The 26671-nt window shown below is 41.5% G+C and overlaps 1 protein-coding gene across 4 annotated transcripts in view; it reads right to left on the reverse strand.

Annotated features, from left to right (window-relative positions):
* Positions 1 to 408: 408 nt before the first annotated feature.
* The window catches only part of sema6cb (semaphorin 6Cb), a 138972-nt gene continuing 112709 nt past the window's right edge, over positions 409 to 26671 (reverse strand). For 3 of the 4 annotated variants that reach the window (XM_084557326.1, XM_084557327.1, XM_084557328.1), the window contains 4 exons: positions 19293 to 19351; positions 18776 to 18826; positions 14968 to 15123; positions 409 to 4353 (listed from right to left, as the gene is read on the reverse strand). In XM_084557326.1, coding sequence (XP_084413452.1) covers positions 3017 to 4353; positions 14968 to 15123; positions 18776 to 18826; positions 19293 to 19351 — 1603 coding nt within the window. In that variant the 3' untranslated portion in view covers positions 409 to 3016. The remainder of the gene's footprint in view (positions 4354 to 14967; positions 15124 to 18775; positions 18827 to 19292; positions 19352 to 26671) is intronic. The other variant, XM_084557329.1, reaches the window with a different exon arrangement.

Genomic DNA, 26671 nt, shown 5'->3' on the forward strand with positions numbered 1-26671 from the left:
GACCATGTGTGATTTAGAAATTACCCCCCTATGACTGTATCGCATTCGCTGTCAGTGATGATGACAGGGTTCTGCGTAACATCTTCTTTTGCAGATGTGAAGAGCGTATGGATGCATCAATAAATAAAATCCAATCATATGCATAAAGTGTTGCGCAGCATGCTGCCATGCATCTCATCATCCTTTGGGATTTTGCGCTTCTGAAGGGTTTGAGGTTCCTGTTTCTGTGAATGGGTAAAGACATCCCCCTCAATGTTGACCCAAACTACTCTGTAGTATTGTGGGACTAGTATCTTTGCAGGACCTCTGGTTTTGGAAAAATATGGTACCAGACTATTCAACTGCAGTCATCACTCATAGTGATTTTTCTGAAGTTATTTAGACACACTCACCAGTGAGACACTTGCATCGTATTTTCATTTTATTCCTAGTATAAGAGACATACAATGATATTCTGTGAGACCAAATTCATAGTAAGTCAAGAGGCCTGGAAATCAAACGGAGGAAAACATAATACTGAATCAATGAGACCCTGCCCAGGTAGAATGTATTTACACCAAATCAACTGCTGACAGAGATTTTTGAGGCAAGACCCTCCCCTCTTCCATACAATCTGTGACCGGCAGATTAAAAAAAAAACAAAAAAAAAAACACTTTTGATCAATCACTTTAGCTGCCACAATTCCTCTTATGAAATTTTTGCTGCCCCAAAACCTAAACCAAGTTGGATGTTTTGTATTTGTTGCCTGGAAGGCAATTTAATGCTCTGCTGCCTGTTAATTTCCAAATCAACTATTTTTTCCTTATAACAAACACTGTGATCGGCCATATTTTCTTGTTAAGTTTACACAGGGTCAAACGAGCTCTGGGAAATTTCAATCAATAAACACCACTTTCAGATACAGTAAATAGTGCAGTGCTGTTCTCACTGAATTGATTACGGTTCCAGTCAACCATGGCTCTCAAAGTGACTCTCCTGAAAAGTGCGATAGTGGAGAGTTTTGACGTGGGGTTTTATTTCTGAGGCAGCACCGACTGGCATCACCATCATCCCTGAGGGAAATTCTCAGCAGATGCTGGGTAGCGAGGTCACCTGTGAGCTGATTCCATGATCGCTTCCCAAGTATCGATCCAAGTGACAATCTCAGCTTGTCGTATCACAAGTTCATTCATTCATTCATTTCTTCATGTTTCTTCTCCATGCTTTTGAAGATGACCACTCGTGACACAGAAAGGTTAAAATCTACAGCAATAACCATTGTAGAAGTCCAGCTTCATGACAACATTCACAAAAAAATACCAACTATTTGCTTTATCCATCATTTAAAGGCGACTTCTACAATGGCTATACGTCTGTAAGCATAACTTAAGAGGAAGTGTAAACTACCTTACCTTAGAAACCCAAGAATATGCTAACGCTAAAATTAAAAAACAAAACAATGGCACTCAAGGGAAAAAGTGACATAACAGAAGACAGTCAAACCTGAATGTCTGCAGTCTCGGGCTGTGTACTTGCTTTGCTCTGCACTCCCCCCAAAAAACTGTTGGCTCACACTTTCGGGATGAAAAGAAAAAAAAAGCAAAGAGAAAAATGAAGAGTTTCATTCCAAAATACTGTATTGATATGAAAAAAAAATATATACCTGATGTTTAATATTACAAAAAGGCAAAAGATACGATATGAAGATATGATTCATTAGTGAGTGTTACAATCATACTCAAACTTCTAAATTTTGGAATGAAACACTTCAAATGTACAATAGATACTGTATGACATGTACTGACGACCACAGAAAATGGAACACCTACAATATACTGTAGCATAGTAGCCATCAGAGTCCCTTGCATTTTTTACCCCTAACCCCCATGTCACACACTATTATTAAATAAGGCACACATTTACACATACAGTTAAAATTTGGCTAGTAATTATTCCTTTATTTACAACCAAAAGCCACAAAGTTAATAATTATAGTAACTGCAGTCCTTTCTATGTTTTATGTTCCTTCCCGTAACACCAGGTGGCACGGCATGTTTATCTCATCCTCTTTGGGTCCGAAATATTTCAGAGGATACTATATTGTCTATTTCCATTTCAGAGGATGTTAGACAGTCTAGGTTTGAGGAGCACCAATTTTATTGAAACCATCAAGGAACTTAATGGACCCAAATTTGTCATTTCTGACCTGACATCAGCTGAGACAGGAAAAAAAGAGCAAGAAAATGTAAGTACAGCTGCTTTGTTGAAGTATTTCCTTTGTCTTGTCAACACGAACAAATTTGGTTCAGTGTCTTTAGCCAAGTGAGAAATCGCACTGATGAAAAGCATGATTTGGTGTCCCTAAGATACTTCCTGGAGAGTGTGGGGGATCGTTTGATATGCCCAAAGATGAAAGAGTATAGTAAGGCAAAGACATAACTACTTTCAGGGGAATTTGCTGACTTTTCACCACACGTTACACATACTGCATATGTATATGTATACATATACGGTGTGGATATAAACACACATATATATACACACACATGCATAATATAAACACATTCGAGGGCGGGGTGGGGTGGGTGGGGACTGGATACCAACACTACATCAGAAAAGGTTAAGCAAAAGCATGAATCTAAGCATTGCAGGAGCCTCTGGCTTTTAAGTCTTTAAGATGACTGATGTGTCGAGTTTTTTCCAACGTCAGTGTGTCCAAAAACTGATTTGCACTGTAAATCCACATTGAGGATTGACATTGGCAGCCTAATATAAAGGGGGTGGCGTCACGTCACCCCAATCAGCGGTTCTATAATAAGCAAGTAGCTGAGCAATACCAATATGGTACAAAGATATTCGTTGGACAAAAAGAAGCGGAAAAAACAAGTTTGGTTGAGGCTTTCATCTACAGTGACACAGGCTGCCACATGATTGGCTGTGTTTTCTGGTGGCGGTCTGCAACCTCAAAACCACTGCATTTCTTCAAAGGTAAGTTCCTTAAAGATGACTCCCTCTGTAGTCCAGGAGAGTACCTCCTTAGTAGTTGTACTTTCCTTGTTCGTTGACTGGGGATGTGGCAGGTATGAATAAGGGCTTGGGGGGGACGTCAGGTTTGAGAGAGGAGGACCGGCGGACGATGGCACCCCTGTGAGGGACATCCTGCTGCTCTCCATTATAGCTGTGCTGGCGCGCCAGGTATCCATTGGGGATGAGGGGATAGTGAACCTCACAGGCACTCCCTGTCGAGTTCATCCGTGCCAAAAGGGGAGGCGGCTGGTGGGGCCCTACATTTCGTTGGCTGAAGCTGTGCTGACGAGGAATCATTCCTCCTCCACCTCCTCCTCCACCTCCTACTGCCCCTCCATTAGGCATTTTGGTGGCTGCAGCAATGAGTGAGTGCCTCTGGGAGGAGTGCCTCCTCTCCAAGGTGGACTGATGGTGTGAGGGGATATCTGGAGGAACATCCATGCGGCGGGTGAGGCTGTCCCGAGGTAAAGTAGAGGAGCTGTAGTAGGGAGCTGATTCTGTTTCAGGAATCTGAGGTTGAATGCGGTTGGCAAAGGCTAGCTGGCCTCCACCTCCACTGGCCATCAGACCCGATGGGCTCATTAGCTGGGAGTTCTTGCTGCCGCTTGCCTCATGGATGTGCTTCAGGAGTTCATCCAATGACGTCACCTCCATCACCTTTTGAGAATAACCAGGGTAAGGCTGCTGAGACAACACACGTTCTACGTTGTGGATTTTGCGTTCATCTGGATGGAGGTGACTTGCTACTGGTTGCCCATTAGCCAGGCCATGGGAGTAGGGAAAGACCTGTTGATGAAGCATGGCTGAACTGGGTCTTGAGCCAATGTTATGAGACTTTGGTTCCTTAGCATTGTTGCAGTTCTGGTTCTTCTCCCACTGGTTCTTAAAGGCTTTCATGCTCTTGATGGGCAGTTCTGGGGTTGAGTCTGGTGTAGGTAGACCAGACAGCTCTGAGGAATGGTGGAGGTGATGATGATGAGGGTGGACTAGGTCTCCCATCATCATTCCATGATGGCCATTTCTCCTCGGTGGATGATGCTCCTTGCTGTTGGCAAAGAAAGAGTTGTAGATCTTTGGAGATGAAACCTCCATCTTGTCGTCCTTACTTTGACTGTCCAAGAGGCCATTGAGCTTGGCAAGGCTGCGGAGCGACAAGGCGTGTGGGATTGGGGCTTCAGGGTCTTTCGATAGCTTCTTGGTCTTGTGGCCGGTGTGGTTACAATAACATGAGACCAGGAAGCCAGAGAGGAAAGCGCCGAGAACGAAGGCCACCAAAACACAAGCAATCAGAAGAGTGTAATGGACACTGTGGTTGGTCTTGTCCAGCTCTGGAGGTCGCCTCACACCTTCAAAAGAGAAAAAGATCGAGAAAATGGTGCTTTAGTTAGAGTTTTTCTGACTGAGCTAAAAGAAAAAAAAATAAACATTTCAAGAGCTAATATAGGTCAAGCAGCAGCTGGGGCAGACAGGTTGTGTTTACAGGGACTTCAGTATGTGGGAACCAGCATGGGAGAGGTGTTTCAACGGATTTCTTGGATTCCTTTCCTTCCACTGTGAATAGATCAATACAGTCTTTCTATATAGGATCTTTCCCCTCAGACAGGCAGAGGCCAAGAGCTCCCCAGTAAGTAAGAAATCCACTCTGAAATGAGTTAGGGCTTTAAATATTGATGGGAACACAGCAGCAGGAACCTGATGTCATTTTCACAGACTCTGCTTTCCAATGCTGGGATCAGGGGCGACAGCACCTGGTACGATGAACGAGCCAACACTAACAGGTCTATCCAATTGCGCCTTTCCCCACACATCAAATGAGGTTGTCAAAATTTTCTCAAAATGAAGACGGGGGGCCAGTGCGTGCAACAGCGCATGAACAACACAAGGTTATCAAGTCGAGGTAAATCTACCATGTAAACGTCCTTAGGTGCTGTGACCCTCACACCTTGTATGCCTAATGGTGTGAAAGGCAGCCATGGTAAGAGGAGTGAAACCTGCCACCACTCGTAATCAGAGATCATTTGCAAGAGGCTGCTGCCATCTGTGGTTTCAGAACCTTCTCTCCGCCTCTTAATGATAGTTTCTGTGAAACTGATTAGTCTGTGGAGGGGGAAACACTGAGCTGTACCAAGCAGGTAAAAAAAAGCAGGTGTTCCAAACAAGCTTGATTCAAAAACTCAAGAAAGCTTAGCTGAGTATGAAAATAGAACACGGTGATATCTAAACCAGGCTTGATGAGATGTCCAGAGTGATGATAAAGTAGATAATGATCAATGTATGAGGTAGATCTGTTTAATAATTAGGTCTGCATTAGAACTAACTTGATATACATATACACCTGTATATATACATACATATTTTGAGTAAACTGAGTGCCCCCGACTTGACATAATGAAGGCTTTTATTCCAGATTATTCTTATGGATAAACAGAAATTTGTCTCTGAATGATGAGTATCTTGACCCAGTTTCCAGAATATAAGTGAGATAGAAATAAACAAATCAAATGTATTGTCTCTGGTTGGATGGCCAGTTTAACATAGAAAGATCATCAAATCTTACCCTGTGGTTTTCTAACAAACAAAACCTAAAAATATGGAGAGAAAAAAAATTGTGGGGTGAAAACTAAGAATAAATCTCATCTCAGCACAGCCTGAGTGAACATTATGAAATGTAACAAAAATGTTAAAAGAGTCTTCCAGGTGATTAGAAGGAAATATCCAAATTCACTAGATCCCAAACTGATCAAGTATCTGTGGGATGATCCACAGAGGCCCCTCCCCTCAACCCATAGGACCCAAAGGCCCCCACTAACAACATTCTGTTGCCAGACACCACAGGACACCCTCAGAAGGACCATGTCCATTCTCTGATGAATCACCTCTATTTTGGAGGCACAAGGGAGACCTACACAATATTAGGAAGGTGGTCATAATTTAATTCCTGATTGGTGTACAGTTTCTACCTCAGTGTATCACTGGGTTTGAATGGGGTTCTGGTGGTCTACACACCCACAGATGTTCCTATTTAAAACTCAACTCCCCACTGGTCCTTTAGAACTGAAGAAGCTAAACGGATGAGTGGCAAAACGTCTTCAAGAAACTCTACAAGTCCATTTGCCTTTCTTTAACGTTTTTGGATATACCATAACCTGGATGACTGAGAACCTTCACACAGTTATTTTAGCTCTTCATTATCTGGAGGTAGACTTTGCAGCAGATGTGCTTGTAGAGGATTATTATGTCATCTTCATGTATCACTACATTCATTTTGAGGGTTACTTTGCACCCATTTTCCCAACAGAGATACTGCGGTATAATCTTTCTGGAAATAATGCTTCCAATTAAAAAGCTGCAATTTTTAGCCATTTATTCGTATGATTATCTCGATTTATGACCACATTAAAAAGTCATAAATCATAATTCCAAACCCAGCGGGAGAAGCAATCAAAAGTGATGCTGCAGTGAGCCTGTTAATATGTCTTCTTTTAATCCTCAACAGTTTTTTTATGGTCTCATTACACAAGCCGCCAATCCGCTCTGCAGTATCACAGTTTTTGGATCTAACTGATCAGTGTTCCAGTTGTCTGCGGCTTTTGTAATCATTTGTGAAAGTGTGCTCCCCCCGTGGCTTTGTGGTACCTGTGAGTCATCTGTTTCCTCTGGACAGTGACAGCCCCCTCCACCTCACCCCCACCTCTCTGCCTAACTGGGGCTTCAGGTCTATTGAGGTGTTCCTCCTGGTTTAGGGGAATGAGTCAATAGCCACAACAGGGGTGAAACACGCAGCTGAGGAAAACAAATCCTGAGTCTATGAATGACCTGTCACAACATGTTTCATAAGCAGGCTGGATGACTCAATCACTGGGTATGTAGGACATATGGTGCCACCGGTCACAGTGAAATTAATATCCTGTGAATCATACCAACAGCGTGGCAAGTGGCTAGGTGGTGCACAGAAGGTACTGACCAACTGTACCTACTGAGTGGGCTTTCTTATGAGCATTTGGAATTTAACATTTTGCACCTACACAAATATTCAGTTTTTTAAAAGTCTGTTTATTGGAGGAAACCGTCATCTCAGATAAAGGTGCTAATTAATGCTGCTCCACATCTCCAACTGTGTTTACAGAGCTTTAGAGTCAGTGTTCCTCTCTAACATTGGCGCATTATATTTCTGTGTCAACTCAACATGGTCTTGGCTCAGCAGAGGCTTAATATAGCAGTACCCAAGTCTGCCAAAAGGTAAAAAGACAGATGGGCTGCGTGAGTGAAGGCAAGGGAGGGAAGGGGAGAGAGGGATGGTGACAGAGAGGGGGGAAAAAAAGAGGGAGATGAAGGGATGAAATTCAACCTTGGGGTCTGACAGCGTAGAGAGTGTGATTCAAAGATCCAAGAAACAGGGGTGCCGAGAGTGAAGAAAAAGAGTGGAGATGAAAGCCGAAAGCAAAAATAAAAAGAAATTAGAGGGAGAGAACGAGCAAATGTGTGTGCAAGGAGACGATTTAAAAAAGGAGGATGGGAAGAGAGGCAGAGGGAGAGACAGACAGACTAGATGGGGTGAGTGACAGACTGTCACTCCGCTGGGTTTTGAAGCCTAGTGCTCTGCGGCAGCTGTGATATGGTTGGAGAACAACCCTCACGCTCCTCCACAGTGCCGTAGGAAGAGAAGCTCTCTGTGATTGCATCCATATTGTTAAAAATAGACAGCGGTAGGTTATGTACACAGGCAGGTTCTACACCGCATTGCCTGTGCTTCTTATTGGTGCAGGTTTTGTATAAGGAAACAAAGTGAGGAGGCCTAACTGCTGTTACAAGTCTTTTTCTAAATCTGAATCTGAGTTTAAATACAAATTAAAAAGGGTGTGACAACTTCTCTTAAGCACATCTGATTAAACAAATGGCTGCTGACTTTGCAGGCTCTTACACTGACTTCATTAACAATACAGCACCCATAAGCTTTTCCATGACACCAATTACTGGTAATCTGAACACTGAGGTTTCATACTTGCTCAATTCTTTTCACATCTCTTGTCGGACATTAAAGCATCACAACTCTACAAACTGGAATTTTAAATATTGCTGGGAAGGAACACTTCCAAGGTCATGTACAAAATAATTTAGAGGGACGTTTCATTCTACACATAACTTTTTCATTGTACCAGGCTCTTCTCAAGGGTGTGTTTAAATGCTTCGTAACCTGGAGAAAAACTTGCTTTCTAAATTGGTGCATCAAGTGAAGACGTTCAAAAATAGCCCTAATTAGTTTCTGTTTCTGGAAGCTTATAAGTGCATGTAATTGTTCCGTTAATGGCTACTTCTTCCCAGTGAGAAGCCAAAGAGACAAAATGGCCTCAGGCTTCATAGACGAGCATTACCTCCCATCCTCTCCAAATGCTGCAGATTTATTTCTTCCTCACCCAAAATAACAATTTAACTCTTGAAAGACAGCCTGGGGTTCAAGATTAGAACAAATGAATTATTTTCCTCTTTCAAAGCATGGCAGCCCTGCCCCGTCGCTGTGAGCTTCAGTAATTTGACAGTTTCAATAGTTGATGTCTGTGCACTGACAGACATAGTTAGCAAATGGAGCGTGATCGCGTGAGTCAACTCGCACGCCCACGCGCCCACGCGCGCGCGCGCGCGCGCACACACACACACACACACACACACACACACACACACACACATCCACACACCTAGTGCATGGGCTATATGTGTGCACGGTTTCTATCTGTTGACTGAGTGAATTCAATCATGTACACTTGTTATTAGGAATTTGCATAATATTCCACCTCGGTGCTCAGCCAATTGGATGGGGTTTAATATAGGCACACAAGCTAAGGTGATATGGTGCAATGTAACCGATCCATTTCAACTGAAAAGTAGTTGTAATGAGCACTGCATTTCATTCCAGGTGTGCTGATGCATACAGAGCATAGATTTCATTACAGTTTAGATTGAATACTGGTAAATTAAGCAAGCAGAGGCATCTGGCAATCACAACCACACTGTCTGTATGAAGTTCTAAAGTATTAATTCTGAGCTTCCAAGAGAAAGGCACAGTATACATTTTGCTTTAAATACCCATACAGTTTGGTCTGTCCATTCTCCCAAATTAACCAAAAGCCTTTTCTCACCTCTCATGCAGACAGTTTTGGTTTTATTTGTGCAGCTTTAAGATATCTGTCTCGAAAATCTCCGCTGTCTCTGCAGCACATATAAAGATGAATCAAGTTTTGTTGCATTGACTGGCAGAAGGAAAACCAGGGTGTCTTTTTTAGAAACAATATTCCACTAGAAAAAAAAAGGCAGTATAGAAATACTGAAAGTTTTCAAAGTGGTCCATTGCAAACCAAATTTTATTTACCTTTAGGGTACGGGAGCTGAGGCAGATATCTCAAAAAACAAACAAAACAAAAACAAAAGAAACCTTTGTGTATGTTAGATTTATGTGAGTAAATTGTTGATGCTGTTATTGTTTGCATTTAAATCTGATTAAGTCATCACAAGCCAGTAAACTATGCAAAAGCACATGCACAGTCCTTTTTTCTTTGGACATGCAGTTGCATCAGGAACAAAAATAATAGCCGTTTATTTTCCATTCAGTCGCTGGTAAATCAAAATTGTTCCAGTGCAACTGTATGCTGCAATAATAACCATTTAAAGAGCAAAAGGTGTCAGAGGAAGAATCTTGACTTTACAACCACCTTAAAGAGACAGTCCACACCAAAGTCACTTAAAGCCTAAAAATACTGTATAAGAAACATGCACAAAAGCAAAAAGGTTAGGAAAATATCTTAATTTGAAGTATCTCTGTTCACAAGAGTACAATTTACAATTACTACAATTCTTTGTTTTACAGTTCTGTCTGTTTTTTGTTTTCTTTGGAGTGAACTGCTGCTTTAAGAGATGGAGAAACTTGCAGGCAACTCGAACACCTGCACACATTTCAGCCATCGGCTGTAAATCTGGAAAAGGCAGATCATACGACGACGAAAAGGGTCCGTGAGAGACAATTCAACAAAGGAGGCAGGTACAGCGTTAGTCCAACTAAAACTAGATAAGACCAAAGGAAAAGAAAACAGACAGATAAATGGGATAAACTTTCCCGAGAGGTCAGTGAGACGGAATAAGAGGGTAAGGGGTTAGGGCTAAGGGCCGGGACAACTGAGGAGGTGGATTTGATCACTGTGGGCCCCCGTGGATTGCTGAGCTGAGCTTTAATAGCTGACATTTTAAGAAAAGGCTGTTAAAAGTGCCAGTTATGGGAAGTTAAATGTTTGGTAATGCCTTTAAGGTTAGGTTTTATAGCACATTTGCAGAGTGAGTGTTTGTAGTAAAACATGATGTCATTTAAAATCTCTGTAAAGAGCTGATGAGTTGAGGCTAGGGGGAGGAAAAAAGGCAAAAATGGCCCAATTCCATGTGACCTTTACTGAACGCCATTACACCACAACTATGACTCTCTATTTTTTATTTTCATGAGGTTTGCAAATTTAAATTTTTTTGAGGTTGCATTGTAATATCAAACCCACAGTTTTCCCTATTTTGTCACACTCTAAAGATTGTTTGTGATTACTAAAAACCAAGCAACAGTGATGTGGACTAAAGCCTCCTTGAGGAGCAGATATTGTGAGGGCGGTTAGAGGGGACACAGTCAGAGCTCAGTGACTGATGATACAGGCTGTGTCTGTTGCCATGGTCTTCAGAAGTATAAATAAATCTTTAGAAAAAGTAGCTGGCATCGATGTCCCCCCCCCCCCCCCCCCAGGAAACCAGTCCTTCTTCATGAAAAGGTTCAACCTGAGTTCACTCTCTGCTCTCTGTAGTGTTTTAATGAGTTTCAAAACACCCGCTCGACTTGGTTCCATTATTGAGCCATCCCCCTGTCAGCTTAATGAGCTACAAACTTGACTTTTTGGTCCAACCCTTGCTGGTTCATCTAAATTTACGGAAGAGTCAAAGAAAAGGTCAAATCACAAGGGCAGGAGAGGGGAGAGAAGAAACCAGACATGTCCAGAACCAAGAGGTTTGTGGAACACAGTTCTGCGAACACACAGATTTCTGTGCTCACACAAAATGGAGACGTGGGCGTATTCCCCGGCCAGAAACAGGTCTACTGCAACCTGACTGCTGGCATTTTTCTAAATAGCAGCAGGTCAACAGGTTCCTACCCCTGCCTTTTAGTCTTCCCTGGAGTTTACATAATGTAATACAGCTACCCACACCTGAGCAAATAATTCACCTCATGGTTTTTATGTGACCATAACTGAGCCACAGAAAATGAGCGTAGTTAGGATTAACATGGTTTATGTGTTAAGTGTCTGGATTTTTCACTTGTATCGTGTCGATTGTGCTGACATTTATAAAGTGGAGTAACAGAAGGTTTATTTCGACTAATATGATTTTTGAGATGTTTGCTCAATAGGAGGGGAAATGGGAACAATTCAGAGCACATATCACAGGGCACCCTTCTTCCACAATCTCAACATAACATTGTATGGCTGCTGGATAGGATCGTTTTTGCATCATCCTACAAGTAATCTTTCTTACACAATATTTAGTTAAAAGACATTAAGTCTGTAAGATATGCCGCCACTTCTAATCATCTCAGCATCTGCCAGTGGAGTAGGCTGGGTTTTAAATTTCTGCTCAAGTGTCCAACAACTGTAGACTGTGTAGACAAATGATCACCCATTTAAGACTGTCTGAAGTCTTTCGAATGAATTAACACACCATTTGTTGACCATCTCAGATGTCCATGGCTGCAAAGAGATTTCTGAATGTCAAAACATGAATTCAGGCACTTAATGGGCAGCATTTGTGCGTCCCTTAGTGTCTTCTCTTGATGCATTCAGCCACAGTTTGTCAAACGGACAAGAAGTCCTCTTAGGTCATCCTCATCACTACAACTCACCCTCCCACCTGCTCGCTTGACCACCATGGGGTCCAGAGCCTTCTCCCATTCAGCCCCCTGCCTCTGGGACGCCCTCCCGGAACACTTAAAAAATTCAGACTCAGTCACCACCTTCAAATCTCAGCTCAAAACTTATTTATTCAGACAGGCCTACTCCATTCCATAGTCTCACTTCTATCTGCCATTCTATCTGTCATTTTATGTAACTATATGTTCCATATATGCTTGTGTGTACTTTAAAAGTGTTTTATTTTAACAATTTTGTGTACTTTGATTGTGTTTTATTTGAACAATTTTGTACAGTGACCTTGAGTGTCCTGAAAGGCGCCTATAAATAAAATGTATTATTATTGTTATTGTTATTATTATTATTGTTATTATTATTATTATTATTATTAAAAAGTGCCCAATTGGAATAGATAATTAATACAGAGTAGTGGGCACTATGGAGGATAGTAGAGTCATACAGATGCTCAACATGCACAAATCTGAAGCATCATACAGCCAGTTCTGACAGCTGTAATGATTAAAACATATATGTTCTTTTCTGATGCATATGAGATGGATGATGCTTGCCAAGTCATGATGACGGCATTTGGTAATACTTCTTCAACAAGTTGTTTTTGTTGTGTTTAACTGAGACCATTCAAAGCTCATATAAAGCATCAGGAACTGCGCCACTGTCCTATTTATTGTTATACATTTTAACCTGGTAACACTTTATATCTGTCAATATTTTGCTTTAGTTTTCTAACTTTAGTTTTAGGGCTATAGGATATGTGTTATGGAGCTTAATGCCTGCAAGTTTATTTTGGAGTAAAGACTAGACCTGCAGTGTTTTGCAACTTTTGTTCCGGTATCCTTCTCTGTCACGACTGGCTGTCCTATTTTTGGTCACTAACTGCACTCAGTTGTCGACAGGCCCACCACGTGGAGATTTGTGACGCAGCTACAGAGTCTCCACTGACACTAAAGCAGATATCTGGTGAGAAATGGACAGGAAGTGAGAGAGATTGGAGGCCCTCTTGGAACTGTGATGCCCTTACTCCTGTTACTTCCAAACTAGCTCCTCTTATCAACCCGCGCGGCCAGCTCTTCTGATTGAACCTGCAGCGTCACAGTCTCTGCCTGAAATAGATTGCCGTTTCTATTACATCCTATGCCCTCCCGTTGTTGTCTGACTCTCTGGCTCAGGGCCCTGCCGGTTATTTATTTGTTATGGACTTTTCTCGTTGAAGCCTGAGTAGCTCATAATTGTAGCCACAGAGTCTGTCTGAGTGAATGGAGCTTATTTTACCCGCTGAGGATTTATGGACTTCTGACAAGGTGCCTGTGAAGGCACGCTGTGAGGACAAAACCCTGCGTGATGCCATTTTGTTCTTGTTGAATCACGTCCAAATGAACTGCATCTCCTTCCTAAACTTCCAGAAATATGCTCTACACTATAGGAGACCTTGAAACTTTCTCTCTTTAGCTCTGCAGCCCTCGTTTACTTACAGATATTTTATTTCACATTGTGTCACAAATACATAATGCTTGTTATGTTAATCAGCCCAAGTGTGAACCATCAAATTAAAAACGTAAGAAAGGCAAAAAAGATCAAGATGCAATTGAATATTCAAGAACTGTTTGGACTTCTATAGGCTGTGTCGTCTACTGTGGCTGCTGAGCTGAAAGAATGCCACTAAGATAACCTTCTAAAATATGCTGCTTTTCTGTGGCTTACATTTTAGTGAATAGGCAATTGTCATGCTGTTGCTGGTCAGACGAAGCCAAAAAATTGACAAATAAAAAGAAATGGTACCAAATTAAAAGAATTATCAGTTGCATCCATAAATTTTTTTCTCCATAATGTGCTGCGTAATTCACTACATGAGATAATTCTACTGAAATTGTGGACGAGTTGAATTTGAACAAGTCACCAGCTATGAGAATTTCCAAGGAGGCCTGTTTTCTTTAAGACTGTTCAAAAAGGGAAAGATGACTCTGTTACAATAATGCATGTATAGTGCATTTCTTACTTTTGGTGTTCAACTGTTCTTTTACTTAGTGAAAAGAATAATTGTGACATCAAGTACAACAGTATATATCTAGATATCAGAAATATGGAGCAGCAAGAGAGAGAGAGAGAGAGAGAGACAGAGAGAGAGAGAGATGCTACCTGGTTTACGCTTTGATTTGTTTTTACTTCAAACACCTTGGGAACATTTGTGTTTGTGTGTGTTGAGCTAAATAAAAGATGAGGAAAGGGCATGTGGGAGCAGTGTTACTGAGATTCCAGCCTTCTACTTGATTTGAGGAGTTAATTAGAGCCGACGTATTATCTGTTTAAGTCATCAAATCCTTTGCATTCATGGCTGCGGTGTTGAGCACATTGAGGTGTACGGTTAGACAGAAAATACATCTCCAATACTTTTCAAGCTCACTGGGAGTATGGTCACTAATACTCATGTCCAGCTCCGTTAAGTGGATATTTATATTGGGCCCTAGTTATAATGAGAAATTATCATTTAGCACACATTCATCATAACGCATAAGGCTGTAAGTAAGTGGAACCATTATGTGAAGCTGTGTGGGAAATTGTGCATCTCCGCATGCAACGCTGGGACTAATGAAGTATATGGATGAAAAATAAATCAATTGGCAATGCTTTCTGTCTCCCACTAAGAGATTGGTTCAGCTAGAGAGTTAAAGGTTAGTGAGCTGATGAAAGAGATATTTCACCCTGGTAGAACATTTACTCATGTTAGCACGTATACCATCACATGGGTTCATGAATGGTCAGCCTCCAACAGAAGCTGATTTCTTCTTTTATTACTATCAACGACTACTCCACATCAGTTCTCACTATTACATAGAGGAAATATATTGACATCATTAATGAAATACAAGTTGGATGATTGAATTGCAGGCATGCGTGCAGAAAACAGGAAACTGTTGTACCAGAGTAAAATGTTTAGTTAGTCTGGTTAGAGTTAGAGGCGTTTGGGGCCCAGCAGTGCAATCCCCTGCAGGTTCATGGAGGATACACATCCCTCCCCCTTACCCTCCATCTCCACACTGATCGGCTCCGAGTCAGGTGACCCTTGTTCCCCCACAGTGGGAGAGCGATCAGGACCTGTACCTCTTTCAGGGTCACCTGCCTCCTTTGGGAATGCCGCCCCATGATAGGTTGTGCTGGCGCTTGAGGGTGTGGTCTTCCCTGTGGTTGTGGCGAAGGGAGGAAGGAGGAGGAGGAAGAGGAGGAGGGGGCAACAGAGTGAGTGATTAGTGAAATGTGAATCAGCCTGGAGAATCAACTTCAGAGAAAAAGGATTTCTCTGCAAATTGCCACAACAGTAAAGATGTCTGAATTCAATGTCAGGAGAACAAGTGTTTTTTTTAGTTTCAGAATGTACTGTTTTGCTACTGAATCACTTACTAATCATTTAACCTTGTTCTCCAGCTTACTTTACAGAACCCCTCCTGTTATTTACCGTGGCCTTGAACTCCGACCACAATTAAATTGCTGTAGCATCTGTGTTTTCACAGATAAGTGTACATAGATACCACTGGCTGGTTCAGTAATGTGTTTATCTTTAATTATTTTTTTTTTATTTCCCACCTCACCGTAGTTATTTTCCACTACCTCACCCGATCCGTTTCACAGCAAACTCCATCATCTTTGGGGCCGACCAGCAAACGTTATATGATGGCCGCATTTGGAATTGCTTCAAACATATGCCAAGAAACACGCTGGGCGAAAGCTGCCACAGACCTTGTATTATCAAACAGATTTATCTTGATGACACACTCCACATCTTGATTGCATGATTAGCTCTCTGTTGTCCTTGAGGTATGGTAAGCAGCATGCTGCTATTGGCTTGGGCTCATGCACTAATAAGCCAGCCATAACGTTAGCATTCAGCAGAGCTCACACCCAGACTGGAGGAAAAGAACTTGTTCTATCCCTCTTAGCGTGAGCCAGTTGACAGTGTTCGCTCTGAATGAGGTGCCCTGTCAGTTTGCCATCTGTGCCAGGCAAATTAAAACTGTACACCAGGGGGTGTTTGGCCCCGGCACTTCGGACTATAGCTCCACGGCGCCATCATTATTTTATTAATTCATCACAAAAGTGTTTTTCTGAAAGTGCAAGTGGGATCATATCATTTGTTCTCTTTTAGTGTCGATTAAGTGGAAAAATTATGGAAGAACATGTGATTACCTACACAGGCAGGCGCTTGTCACACGCCGTCCCCTCTGCTGGCAGTGATTGTTTGTGTGACAGGGAAATGGAAGAAAGAAAACGTTCCTGGCTTTGGTGTGTTTTCAAGCAAGGAACAGAGCCCCCGTGTGACAACAGCTTTGTTCAACATATGGGGTGTTTCATTGTTGAGGAAAGCTGATAATTGATCATCAGTGCGGAGACTTAAAAGGCTTTTAGTGTGAATCGGCTAGAAAAAATTTTAGATATACACACACACACTGCTTGTTGAGAACTTCAAACAGCGCAGTGAAGCATCAGGGTGGTGAGAACCCCGTAGGATTAAGCAGTAGGGTTGCTCATCAAGTCTTGCTACTGACTGAGTGGTAATTCCTCCAGCAGGGAGGCTTTACAGACTACTGAAGCACTATGGGACTGTGGAGGTCCAGGCCGAAGCCTCTGGCAGACAAAGCAGCCTCTGTTCTGAGAAAAAGACAGAGATGTAGGATTGATTGTTCTGCTGAGGCATAATGGCCGTCATCTTCCAGCATGGTGGGCTCAGTGCTGAAACTAATCGCCGTCTTAGATCAACCACTGCCATTAGCTCCCATGTGTGTTTGTCTGGTGACAAAGCGATCAGACTCTGAGGAATCTTAAAAGCTCCTCAAAAGTTGAGGCGGGTGCCTTAGTTGTGTAGATTAAAGTGAATAATGCTGCTCAGCAACTATCTGATGAAAACACACGTTTTGAATGTTGCAGTGTTAGAAAAATTGTCCCAACACCACCTCCTCAATCTTATCTGAGCGCTGGCCAACTTAGCGGCATTTCTATTTCTATTCCGACCATGCCACAGGCTGCGCAGTGTGGCTGGCGGAGGAGTAATGGGACGTGACAGGGATGATGATCCTTCTTGATACAGGGCATTAGGCAGCCTGGCCAGCAGAGCTCCTGGTCCATCAAAGGAATGATGCTTCATACAATGGCTTCAATGTTTAAAGTGTCAGGCTGACTGAGAGGGAGTAGTGGCTCCAGCCATTCAGATTCCTCAATAAAAGGTTCGGTATCCTCTCATGTTACTAAGAGCAGAAACATTTACTTTGCAGGCATATAGCTGAATAAATTTAATCCTTATCTCTCAGTGGATAAGTTTACTTGGACAATATTAATTCAGTTTGATTGAAATCATTCTGATTCATTAGAGATTCCAGCTTAACCATTTACATGAATGCTAAATAAATTGAACTGACAAGATATATGTGTTTACATGGCCCAAAACATTAACCACAATAAAACTTTATTGACATGTCCTTCTGCCCGCTGTGGAGCATCAATCTGGCTAACTTTAGCACTGAATTCATTCAATAGAAGAAGATGATCAAAATAGAGCCACATTCAAAGCTGCCCATATCGATTCCTGCTTCGCTCATAGTTTCAAACACTTTTTGAACAAATGGTTGTTTTGCTACCTCCATGAGCATATATGCTCTAATTTCTTCTCTCTTGCTATCCCTGCATTCCTGTTCTACTACCGTATTGCATGTTATTAGCTGAGTGTTCCTATCTCCATCTCAATTTCCCTCCACTCGCTTCCTCCCCCATACTCTTGTGCGTGTCTCAGGCCTGGAGCTGTGTGTTTCTGATCTGCAGGGCTGCATATTACTCATCTGTGGCTCCATTCCTACCTGAATACATAATTCTCTAACCTGCTTAGGATAAATCTCATATTCATACATTATACCATCTAACTCACCAATAATAGAACTACAACGGACACTGACAGATTTATGCTGTTTGTGCTGTTCTTTTTGTAACAGTAACTTCATGAGAAGTAAGGCAGTCTGTATTTTTTAATCCTTATGAATCTGTAACATGCATCACATCTTGAGCTCTTGTTTGTGTATGTAGGACAGATGTATGCATCATCTCCTGTTTACATGGTTATTAGGAGCCAGTACCTTGCTATTTAATGGATTATCAAAGGTGTACCACTCTTGAGGTGCTTATATGAGGCATTTTATTCTAGCTGGGTTATCATTCTGATTATTAGTGGAAAACCAGTGTCTATGTAAACATAGCTAGTGACTGATTAAGTCAAGATTCATTATGCTGTCCTACTTTTATGGTTTGTACATCAGTGTTACGTTGATGTTTAAAATTTTCGTCACCATGAGGAGAAAACGGATTAAAACTCGATGAGGCTCAGAGTAATCAGATGATCAGACAGGTTGTAAACAATCAATCGCATTTGAACACATGCGTTTGAGTCTTGCTCTGTTTAACTCTAAACCAAGCTACTGCACTGTACTGAAGCTGTGCATGCAACACACTCACAGTTTCAGCATTAAAAATTATTAAGATAAACTTTGGATTTATTTAGTAGGTCAAGTTTGTTCACCAATTTGTGTACTTGTATTAGAGATGACCCAACAATGCCGCAGTTTGAATAGAAATGCTAATTGTTTCCAACAGGTATGATAGCAAAAACAAATAAATAAAATAAAATAAAAAATACACAAAAGATTGCAAAATAAAACTCCCAAACATGAAACAATATCATAAAACCTTTTTGAGTATGAGACAGCTTGGGTTAAAAGAAGAGTCTGCCAGCTGAGCTGAGTTTTACTGCTCAGTTGTGACAGGTAAATGAAAGTACAAAGACATGTCCACTGACCATACGCTGAATCTAGCGCTGTGTTTTGCTTGCGAGTGGTCGCCAAGACATCTGGAGGAAAGAGAAACCAGAAAAGAACATCAGTTGGTGTGCTTAGTATTTGTTAATATTCCTGCTTTTAGGGAAACAACTTATTCATTTATGGTGAGAGAGAAGCATTGTTGAATTTGTCTTGTTTAGCCCTCTCATCACATCCTAGATACATGCAAAGGAGATATGAACAACCCACTTTGTCTTCCATATAAAACACTTCTATGAGCAAATGCTAAACTAACATAGAAAGATTGAAAAGAGCAGGGTCATGAACAGGGGCCGGTCAAAATCAAGCTCCTTCAACATGAACTGAAATGCTGCCCTATCTGAAATAAAAACATTGCGAGGCTCCATTATAATTTGTTCAAACTGCAATCACTTGTGCCAGCTGCCATCAAGATCTGATGACAGTCAATATTTTTCTTTTCATCTCCTTTTATTGCTTATGTAAATGACAGAGAATAAATAAACGCTTCCATCTCACCATGGCAGGTATCGGGATGCTGCTGGTAGCCGTTCTCCACGTCCTGTTCAAACATGCCTCTGATGACAAAGAAACAAAGACACACACCCACACACACAGCAACAAAGACAAAGAGACCCGTCAGTTTATTTGCATCAATCCATTTCACCGAATGTCCATTTCTAACAAAGCACCTATTTCAAAAATTGGTTTTGCTCACAAGGACTGTTTGGAGACGAGAAGCGTCTGAAAATTTAATTCGTTTTGTGTCTGGCCACAGGTCAGAGAGTGTGCTGCTGGCACACCATAGAGGTAGGACCTGAGGGGAAGACCCTTCTTAAGATTAGATTTCAAGTTCCTGTTTGGCTTGTTCTTTGGCTTCAGCAGACTCCAGGAGTTCGCTGGAGATGAACAGTTGTAATATACTTTAGTCCTTACTTTCCCTCAGCTTCTACTTCTGTTCATTTCCTACAGTCTCTGGATCTGGGCCTTGTTCTAGCACTTTCTGTAGCTGCACTGTATTTAAGTGTACTGAGGCTACTGCTACTCAAATTGGTACCTCCAGCTTGCCTGCTCTGCAATGAATGTCTCAATGTATGATTGGGGAATGTCAGTGAAAAATAGCCTAGCGGGAAGTGTGTTGATTCAGACTAACACACAAGCCTGTCATTTACCACTGATATTTTCATAGAGACATGGACCCCCTGCTGCTAATGGCACGGGAAACATCCTGACAAGGAGCCTATATGGACAGCTATCTGCAGGAATAAGGACTATAAACTGCTAAAAATGAACATATACATGGAGGTGTCATTGTCAAAAGGACAAGGTGTGCAGATTCAGGAAGTATACACAAGTTGAAAACAAGCACACCTCCTCGTTGTCTTCTACAAGAACTCAAAGGTTAATGAATATTTCTTTACTGATTGATTTACATGAAAACTGAGGCATGCTTTAGGAAAAAAACCCAAAAAGCAGCTATGTTAAATAAGTTCTACAAAAGTTTGTTTTCTGTTTTCACTCTGCAAATTCTGAACTTGTGAGTAAGTAATCCAAATCCTCTTATTTCACTATTTGAACCACTCCAATCTGCCAATTATTGATTTTCTGCTGCTCTGATGAAAATGTGCCTATGATTGATGCTCTGTTCTCCACTCCATAGACACACCATTATTTACCTACAAGTCAATCAGAAATCAACAGCTCATCCAGACACATCTGTTGGACAGTAAGAGTAATGAGAGCGAGGCGGTTCATGGTGGAGTGGAGTCTAGCCGAGCAGAGCTTCGCATCAACGCCAACAATCCTCCCCCATGTTGTAATGAACCGAATAAAAAAGACGCAAGCTCATGTCGTGCACAAGCTCAAGCATAATGATCCAGTATTCAAGAGGAAACACGTTGTACAAGCATGCATGCACGCCCACTCAATAACAAGTTAACAAATAAAAAAATGATTTCCTTACATAATCTCACACAGATTTTATGCAACCAAAGACTTCAACAATCCATCTATTATAACAAACACACGCATCCTAACCTGACACAACATAGGATATTTCTGGAGGTCTTATCCGAGAGACACAATTATGTCTTCACCAAAATGCAGGACGCTGAACTCAGAAATCATCTCAAAGAATTAATAACCCCAGTTCCTTCACTGTGTGTTAAGGTTCTGCTGTCGAGTTAGGGGATATGTATTGTTGCAAGGAGACAGCTTAGCTCACATATACACACTTGCTGCATTAAATTATGCCCTAACTCACCAAAAATTTCACTACTAATTTCACTTTTTTCAGTATTCAGTACTCTTGTTTTTTTGTGTGCGTCTTTTCACACAGGTCTATCTCAGGGCTAACACAGAGAGACAACCATTCACACTCACATGTACACCTAGGGCCAATTTAGAATCACCAGTGAACCTAATGAGCATGTTTTTGGATGGTGGAAGGAAGCCAGAATACCTGGAGAGAACCCACGCAGACACAGGGAGAACATGCAAACTCCACCCTGAAAGGCCCAGTCGGCCCATGGATTAGAACCCAGAACCTTCTTGCTGTGGGGTGGCACAGTGCTATAGCCACCACGCCACTGTGCCACCCCTTTAACAATGCTCTTTTCAAACTATTCACATATTGTACATTTATACATTCACACAATGAAGGTCAAACGTCCAACTAAAATAACTATAAGCGAGTGGAGAGGGACTTTACCTTCACACTGTGTATGAAACCACATAGTGATGCTAACTGGGAGGATGACAGGTCACCTTTTACGTTTGAAAAAAGCATGCCAGGCTTGGCAGCACTCTTCACAATAATTGACCTTCTCTGGTTCTCATGAATAAACAGGTGAACACCAAGGACCATCATGCAAGAGTTCACTTTCCAAACACATGGAAGAGGCTTGCTTTTACCCATAATCATTTGCAGACAGGGTTAACATCCTGTAACTGGCCCTGTTACACTCTTACTCTTACTAGCTGTCCTACTACTGCCATCTCAGTGTTAACACTACTGCTTTTCACCTTGTGTGGTACATTTGGTCTGTGATTGTTGTAGTAGACTTTTGCGCTCTGTGGCTGATGTCACTCAGCAGATCAGAATAAAAAACATGTTTTGCTGGCTATAAATAACTTGCCACACATATTCACGCAAGACGAGTATCTGAACAACACATTGAGAATAAAACTGCAGGCTCAAAATAATCCTAACATGTGAAGCCACCACTACAATGTGCAGAAGAGCTGCACAGCTTGAAAAGGTTTATCTGGTTTATTATTTAGAGTCAAAATGGCCACAACAGTTAACAAGTAAGTAATAATATTAATAATATAAATTTTCCAAATATTCACAATACAAATAATTTTGGCAAATGTAAAAACCATATGTGACATCCACAGAGGGCTCTTCTTGTTTTCCATCTTCCTTTAATCTGAGCATTCAGATACACAAATATTTTCCCAGCATGATTCCCAGCTATAGTCTTTATGGTGTGTTCAACTTTTTGGTCAAGACACAGGGGACGTGACACGGCGTCATAGTCGGCCTTTGTTGCCAGTAGTTCACTGATGTCGGTTTACTGTGTCCGAGCATTAAAACATTATGATTGTGGATGGGATTATAACTATGATTTGGCATTATGACTGACCAGAAATGTCACCCCGTTGTATCCCCAGATCAACTCAAATAGTAACAAAGTCGAAACATGCTGCTCTTACAATATAAAACTGTTGATATTTTGCACTTTTCTCATAACTAAATCCCATGAAAACACCAACATTGGATAGGCTTTGGTTCCACAGAGAGAGAGAGAGAGAGAGCGTGGAGAGAGACGAAAAAAAAAGTGTTTTCATTGGATTAGTCGACAATAACAAAAATGTTGGCATCCTTATCCATAAAGGTGCTTCAGCCTCCTCTGCACAGCTGACCTGTTTTTTTCCCCTGCATTTCTAAGATCCTATCCAGCCTCTGTCTTTAGCTGTTGTCTGTTTTGGCTTCATGCTTTGGCAACAGTGATTATGTCAAATGCATTATTGATGACACATGGACTAAAACACTTAAACGGCGTGAAGCCGAGCCATCCAGACATATAATCTTTCAATGTGAGGTACGAAGATACAGGAGGGCTGTGAGTCGTCTCTGCTCTCCCTCTCCATTCCACTGGATCCACCGCAAATCAGTCATTAAAATGTATGCCACCGCTGGATGAGAAAGGACTGGAGGAAAAAATAGGGGCCTGATAGTCCATGAAAAGAGCGATGTGAAAGAGGAGACAGTGAGACAGAGACACACTGAAAGAGGAGAAAGTCCCAGGAGGTGAATGACTTTTGGGCTGCTTCATTTTGAACTCTGGTCAAGCTTTTTGTGCAGCTGCCCGACCCACATAAGTTCATCCTTCTTGTGTCCCGTCACCACCCCTTTATCACCCTCTTTCCCTTTCACCTCTTTCATCAGGTACTCCTCACCTCCATTCAATGAGGTTTACATTTAAAAAAGATATCTCTTAATGCTAGTCTAGAATCTGATGCTACTTCAGAGTCGCAGCCGGATCAGACCGTTTCTGTCCCTGAATATAAAAACCTAAATGAAAACCAGATGTTCTGAAGAAGGAGACCGATAAAACCAGCTCTCTCCTTTCTCACACATTTTCTTTTTTTCTTTTTGCTTTTTTAACCCATATCTCTTTTCATGTATTGCTTGCTCTTTAGTTCGTCCTTTGTCCCAGTTTCCATCTCTTTTCCTCTCCTGCCGTTTCCCTTGTTGTTCTCTGCTCATACTTCTCTCTCCTTCAGGGGACTGATACTGTAGTTGAGTTTGGACAGGATATTTTAGCAGATCTCTCTCTGGTCCACTGGTTTCCAGTGCTGTTCTGTCTTAAGCACAAAACATGACTCATAAATCAAACCACAGCAAAGTACCTCACCAATGTGAAGCCACATCGGCACATCTTCTACCCATCATCAGCAAATCTTATTATACTTGTGAGGACCCTCTAGTGAGCACTACTAACTCCTAGGCTTTGTTGATACTCAATATAAAACATATTATACAACATAGCCTACACATGTGGCCTACGCTGATGGGCGCTGGTATGTCAGCAATGTTCTGTAATTATGCTGCTTACGCTCGTGGGCTGCTGTTCAGTTGGGATGTGTTTTGCACTATACTTCAATCAATGTCGACTGAAACTGAGTTGTTCGTGTTGGAGTTAGTTAATTATTACTCTTACTGAAATCACTGTGATGCAAATTATAGAGAAGACCTCTGGGTGTTATGTAGGAGGCAGAAGGAGGAATGGTTGTCTGTGCTTGTCCGGTCACTGAGAGATGTGGATGAGGAAATGCATTTTCAACCAATCACAGCCGTTGTCAGCGTCAACCCCAACATTCATTCCAATCCTAAAACCATACACCACGCATTTTCTATCATTACCTCCTTGAAAGCAGTGTTTATTAGATGGTTATCTCTGTGTCCAAGATGTAAAAATTGCCACTATAAAACTTTAATTAAATTTCGAAACAATCATGAACTACCTATGTTTTCACAATACAAAGGGAAAGCTCCGCCTCATCCAGGGGACCGTGATGGGTCCTATATTTTGGAAAAAATATGATCAATGGTCAATAGCAAGAGGCTGTTTTAAATCCCATTTGTCAATTTAAAAGTCAATTTTGCAAGTGAAAAAACTTGCAGTTGAAATATGGCCACATGGGGATCCACTGGAAGGAGTCGGGTTCAACCTCTCTATAATCTATCTCTGCAGGAAAATTGATCAGGTTAACCACTTCAAGCTGTTTCCAGGCTTTATGCTTGTTGTTGTCAGCTGCTTGCCCGGCAATCTCAACGTCAAAAGACTCTCTGATGTCACTGTGCCATGAAACTGGTGTATATTTTCAAAAATTCATACTCATATACCTAAAAACATCAGAACAACGCCTGCAAAAATAATGTTTTATGCATAATAAATATGTAATATAAGCTATCCACCTCTCAGATACACAAATACAAGAGGGCACACACAAATCCCATGAGCCTCTGTCCGTGTGAGGGCAGAGAAAGTATTATGTCTGGGTTGCCAAGCAGAAGATATGCAATAATTCTAAGTTTGCGCATTTTCAACCACCAAAATAATCTATTGGAAGCCAGTCGACAGTAGAAGTGGCACTCTCCCTCTCTCTTTCTCTTTCTCTGTGTGCTTGGGTGTGTGTGACAGGGGTAAATGCAGTGTTATGTCAGTCTACAGCAAACTCCACACACACATAGCCAATGTACATAGAGATAGGAGAGTAAAAACACCCAGCGAAGTAATGTAGCAGCAGTTGTACATCAACCACGCAGGGACACGCCGAGTCCTTGACTGTCAGCAGAAGAAAATAGTACCTTTAACTGCCCCTCCTCCTCCTCCTCCGCCCTTTACTGCATCCATCTATCTGTCTACCTATTCACCCATTTGTCCATCCAACAACCAATCCATCTTTCTTCCCTATTTGCCAGATGGTGCAGTACACCGCTGCGTGATTGAAACACATGCAGCTGAACATCACTTTTGATTTCACGACACAGGCTTTAAGAGAGGGAGAGGAGTAGATGAAAAAACCTGTTGTTTGCACAGTAAGGTTCAACTGAAATCATATTGCTCCTACAACACATAGCAGTGATCTGGCATTCACCACGTCTCTGTATATTAAGTAGAATTCTGTTGTTTTCTCTGCCTATATCAAGCAGCAACCTCCCAAAAATGCGTCAATCCCCATAGACCTCCATGTTAAAAGGTCCAACTTTACAACAGAAATAGGCATGTTTATAGAATGATTTTGGTCTCCATAGTTAATTTTCTCATTCGTGAGAACTGGGTTGACCTTTTATGTAACTCACCTGTTTAAAATATATATCAAGGCTAACATTTATGTATAATTAAAAATGTGGTCGCTTTGAGTGACAGGTGAGTGTTCTTACTGGTTACTGGGTGACTGAGCTGGCATCATTCATCAGCCTCAGCTCCACTCACGCTCCAACTCTTTCATCATTTTTTTTTTTTAACTAGCTGGTAGTGAACACTAGCAGTTACATGTAGTCGGGCACTATGTGGACTAAGACATTGTTTGCAAATGCCCACAGCTTTTTTTCTTTCCATTTTTCCTTTTCTGTTGCTATATATTTGCTTAAAAACTTAGCAAGATGTTCAAAATTTCTGAACCAGAAGTTTTATCCCTTTTAAGGTTTTTCATAATGCCTCTTCACACATTTATATCTATCATTAACTTTCACTGTTCTATTATTGACTAACAGTAAGCTGTGGTGCAACTCGGAATAAACTCTACATCTCGTTTTACTCCTTGGACGGCTGAACAAACAGCAAAACAAACATCTGGCAAGTAGAACTGCGCTAAAATGAAACAGTATTACGTAACTTGTCTGCAACACATTAAACTGTAGGAAAAGCCTTCCTGCAAATGTCAAGACTGGTCAGTTTAGATGTTCTGTTTTGTGGTCCTAATCAGCATCACTCTGAACAAATTTTTATGACCTTTATGTGTCCCTACTGGCTCAGCTGTCCCACCCATACTTATATTGAACATTAAGGTTTTCATTCTTCATCATCTGCTGTCTGTTTCCCCTCCACACTGCATGTCGACTTCAACAACTAAATTACACAAGTCGACCTCTCGTGAATAAATAAGATGGATGCTTGTTGCGAGTCTCAAATGAGACCGGTTAAACCTTTTCATATAAACTGTTGTTAAAATATTCACCATGCTGATGTTGCCCACTTGTCTAATTCTAGATTAGCTATTGATTATCAACAGCGGGTCAAGTCGATCTGTGCAGAGCTGAACAGCTCACTTGAGCAACGAGAAGAGATATGAAAATAATTGCCTTTGCTCCTGCTTGGCTACAC

This window comes from Chelon labrosus (genome assembly GCF_963514085.1).
Source record: "Chelon labrosus genome assembly, chromosome: 12".
In the NCBI taxonomy this organism is placed as follows: Eukaryota; Metazoa; Chordata; class Actinopteri; order Mugiliformes; family Mugilidae; genus Chelon; species Chelon labrosus.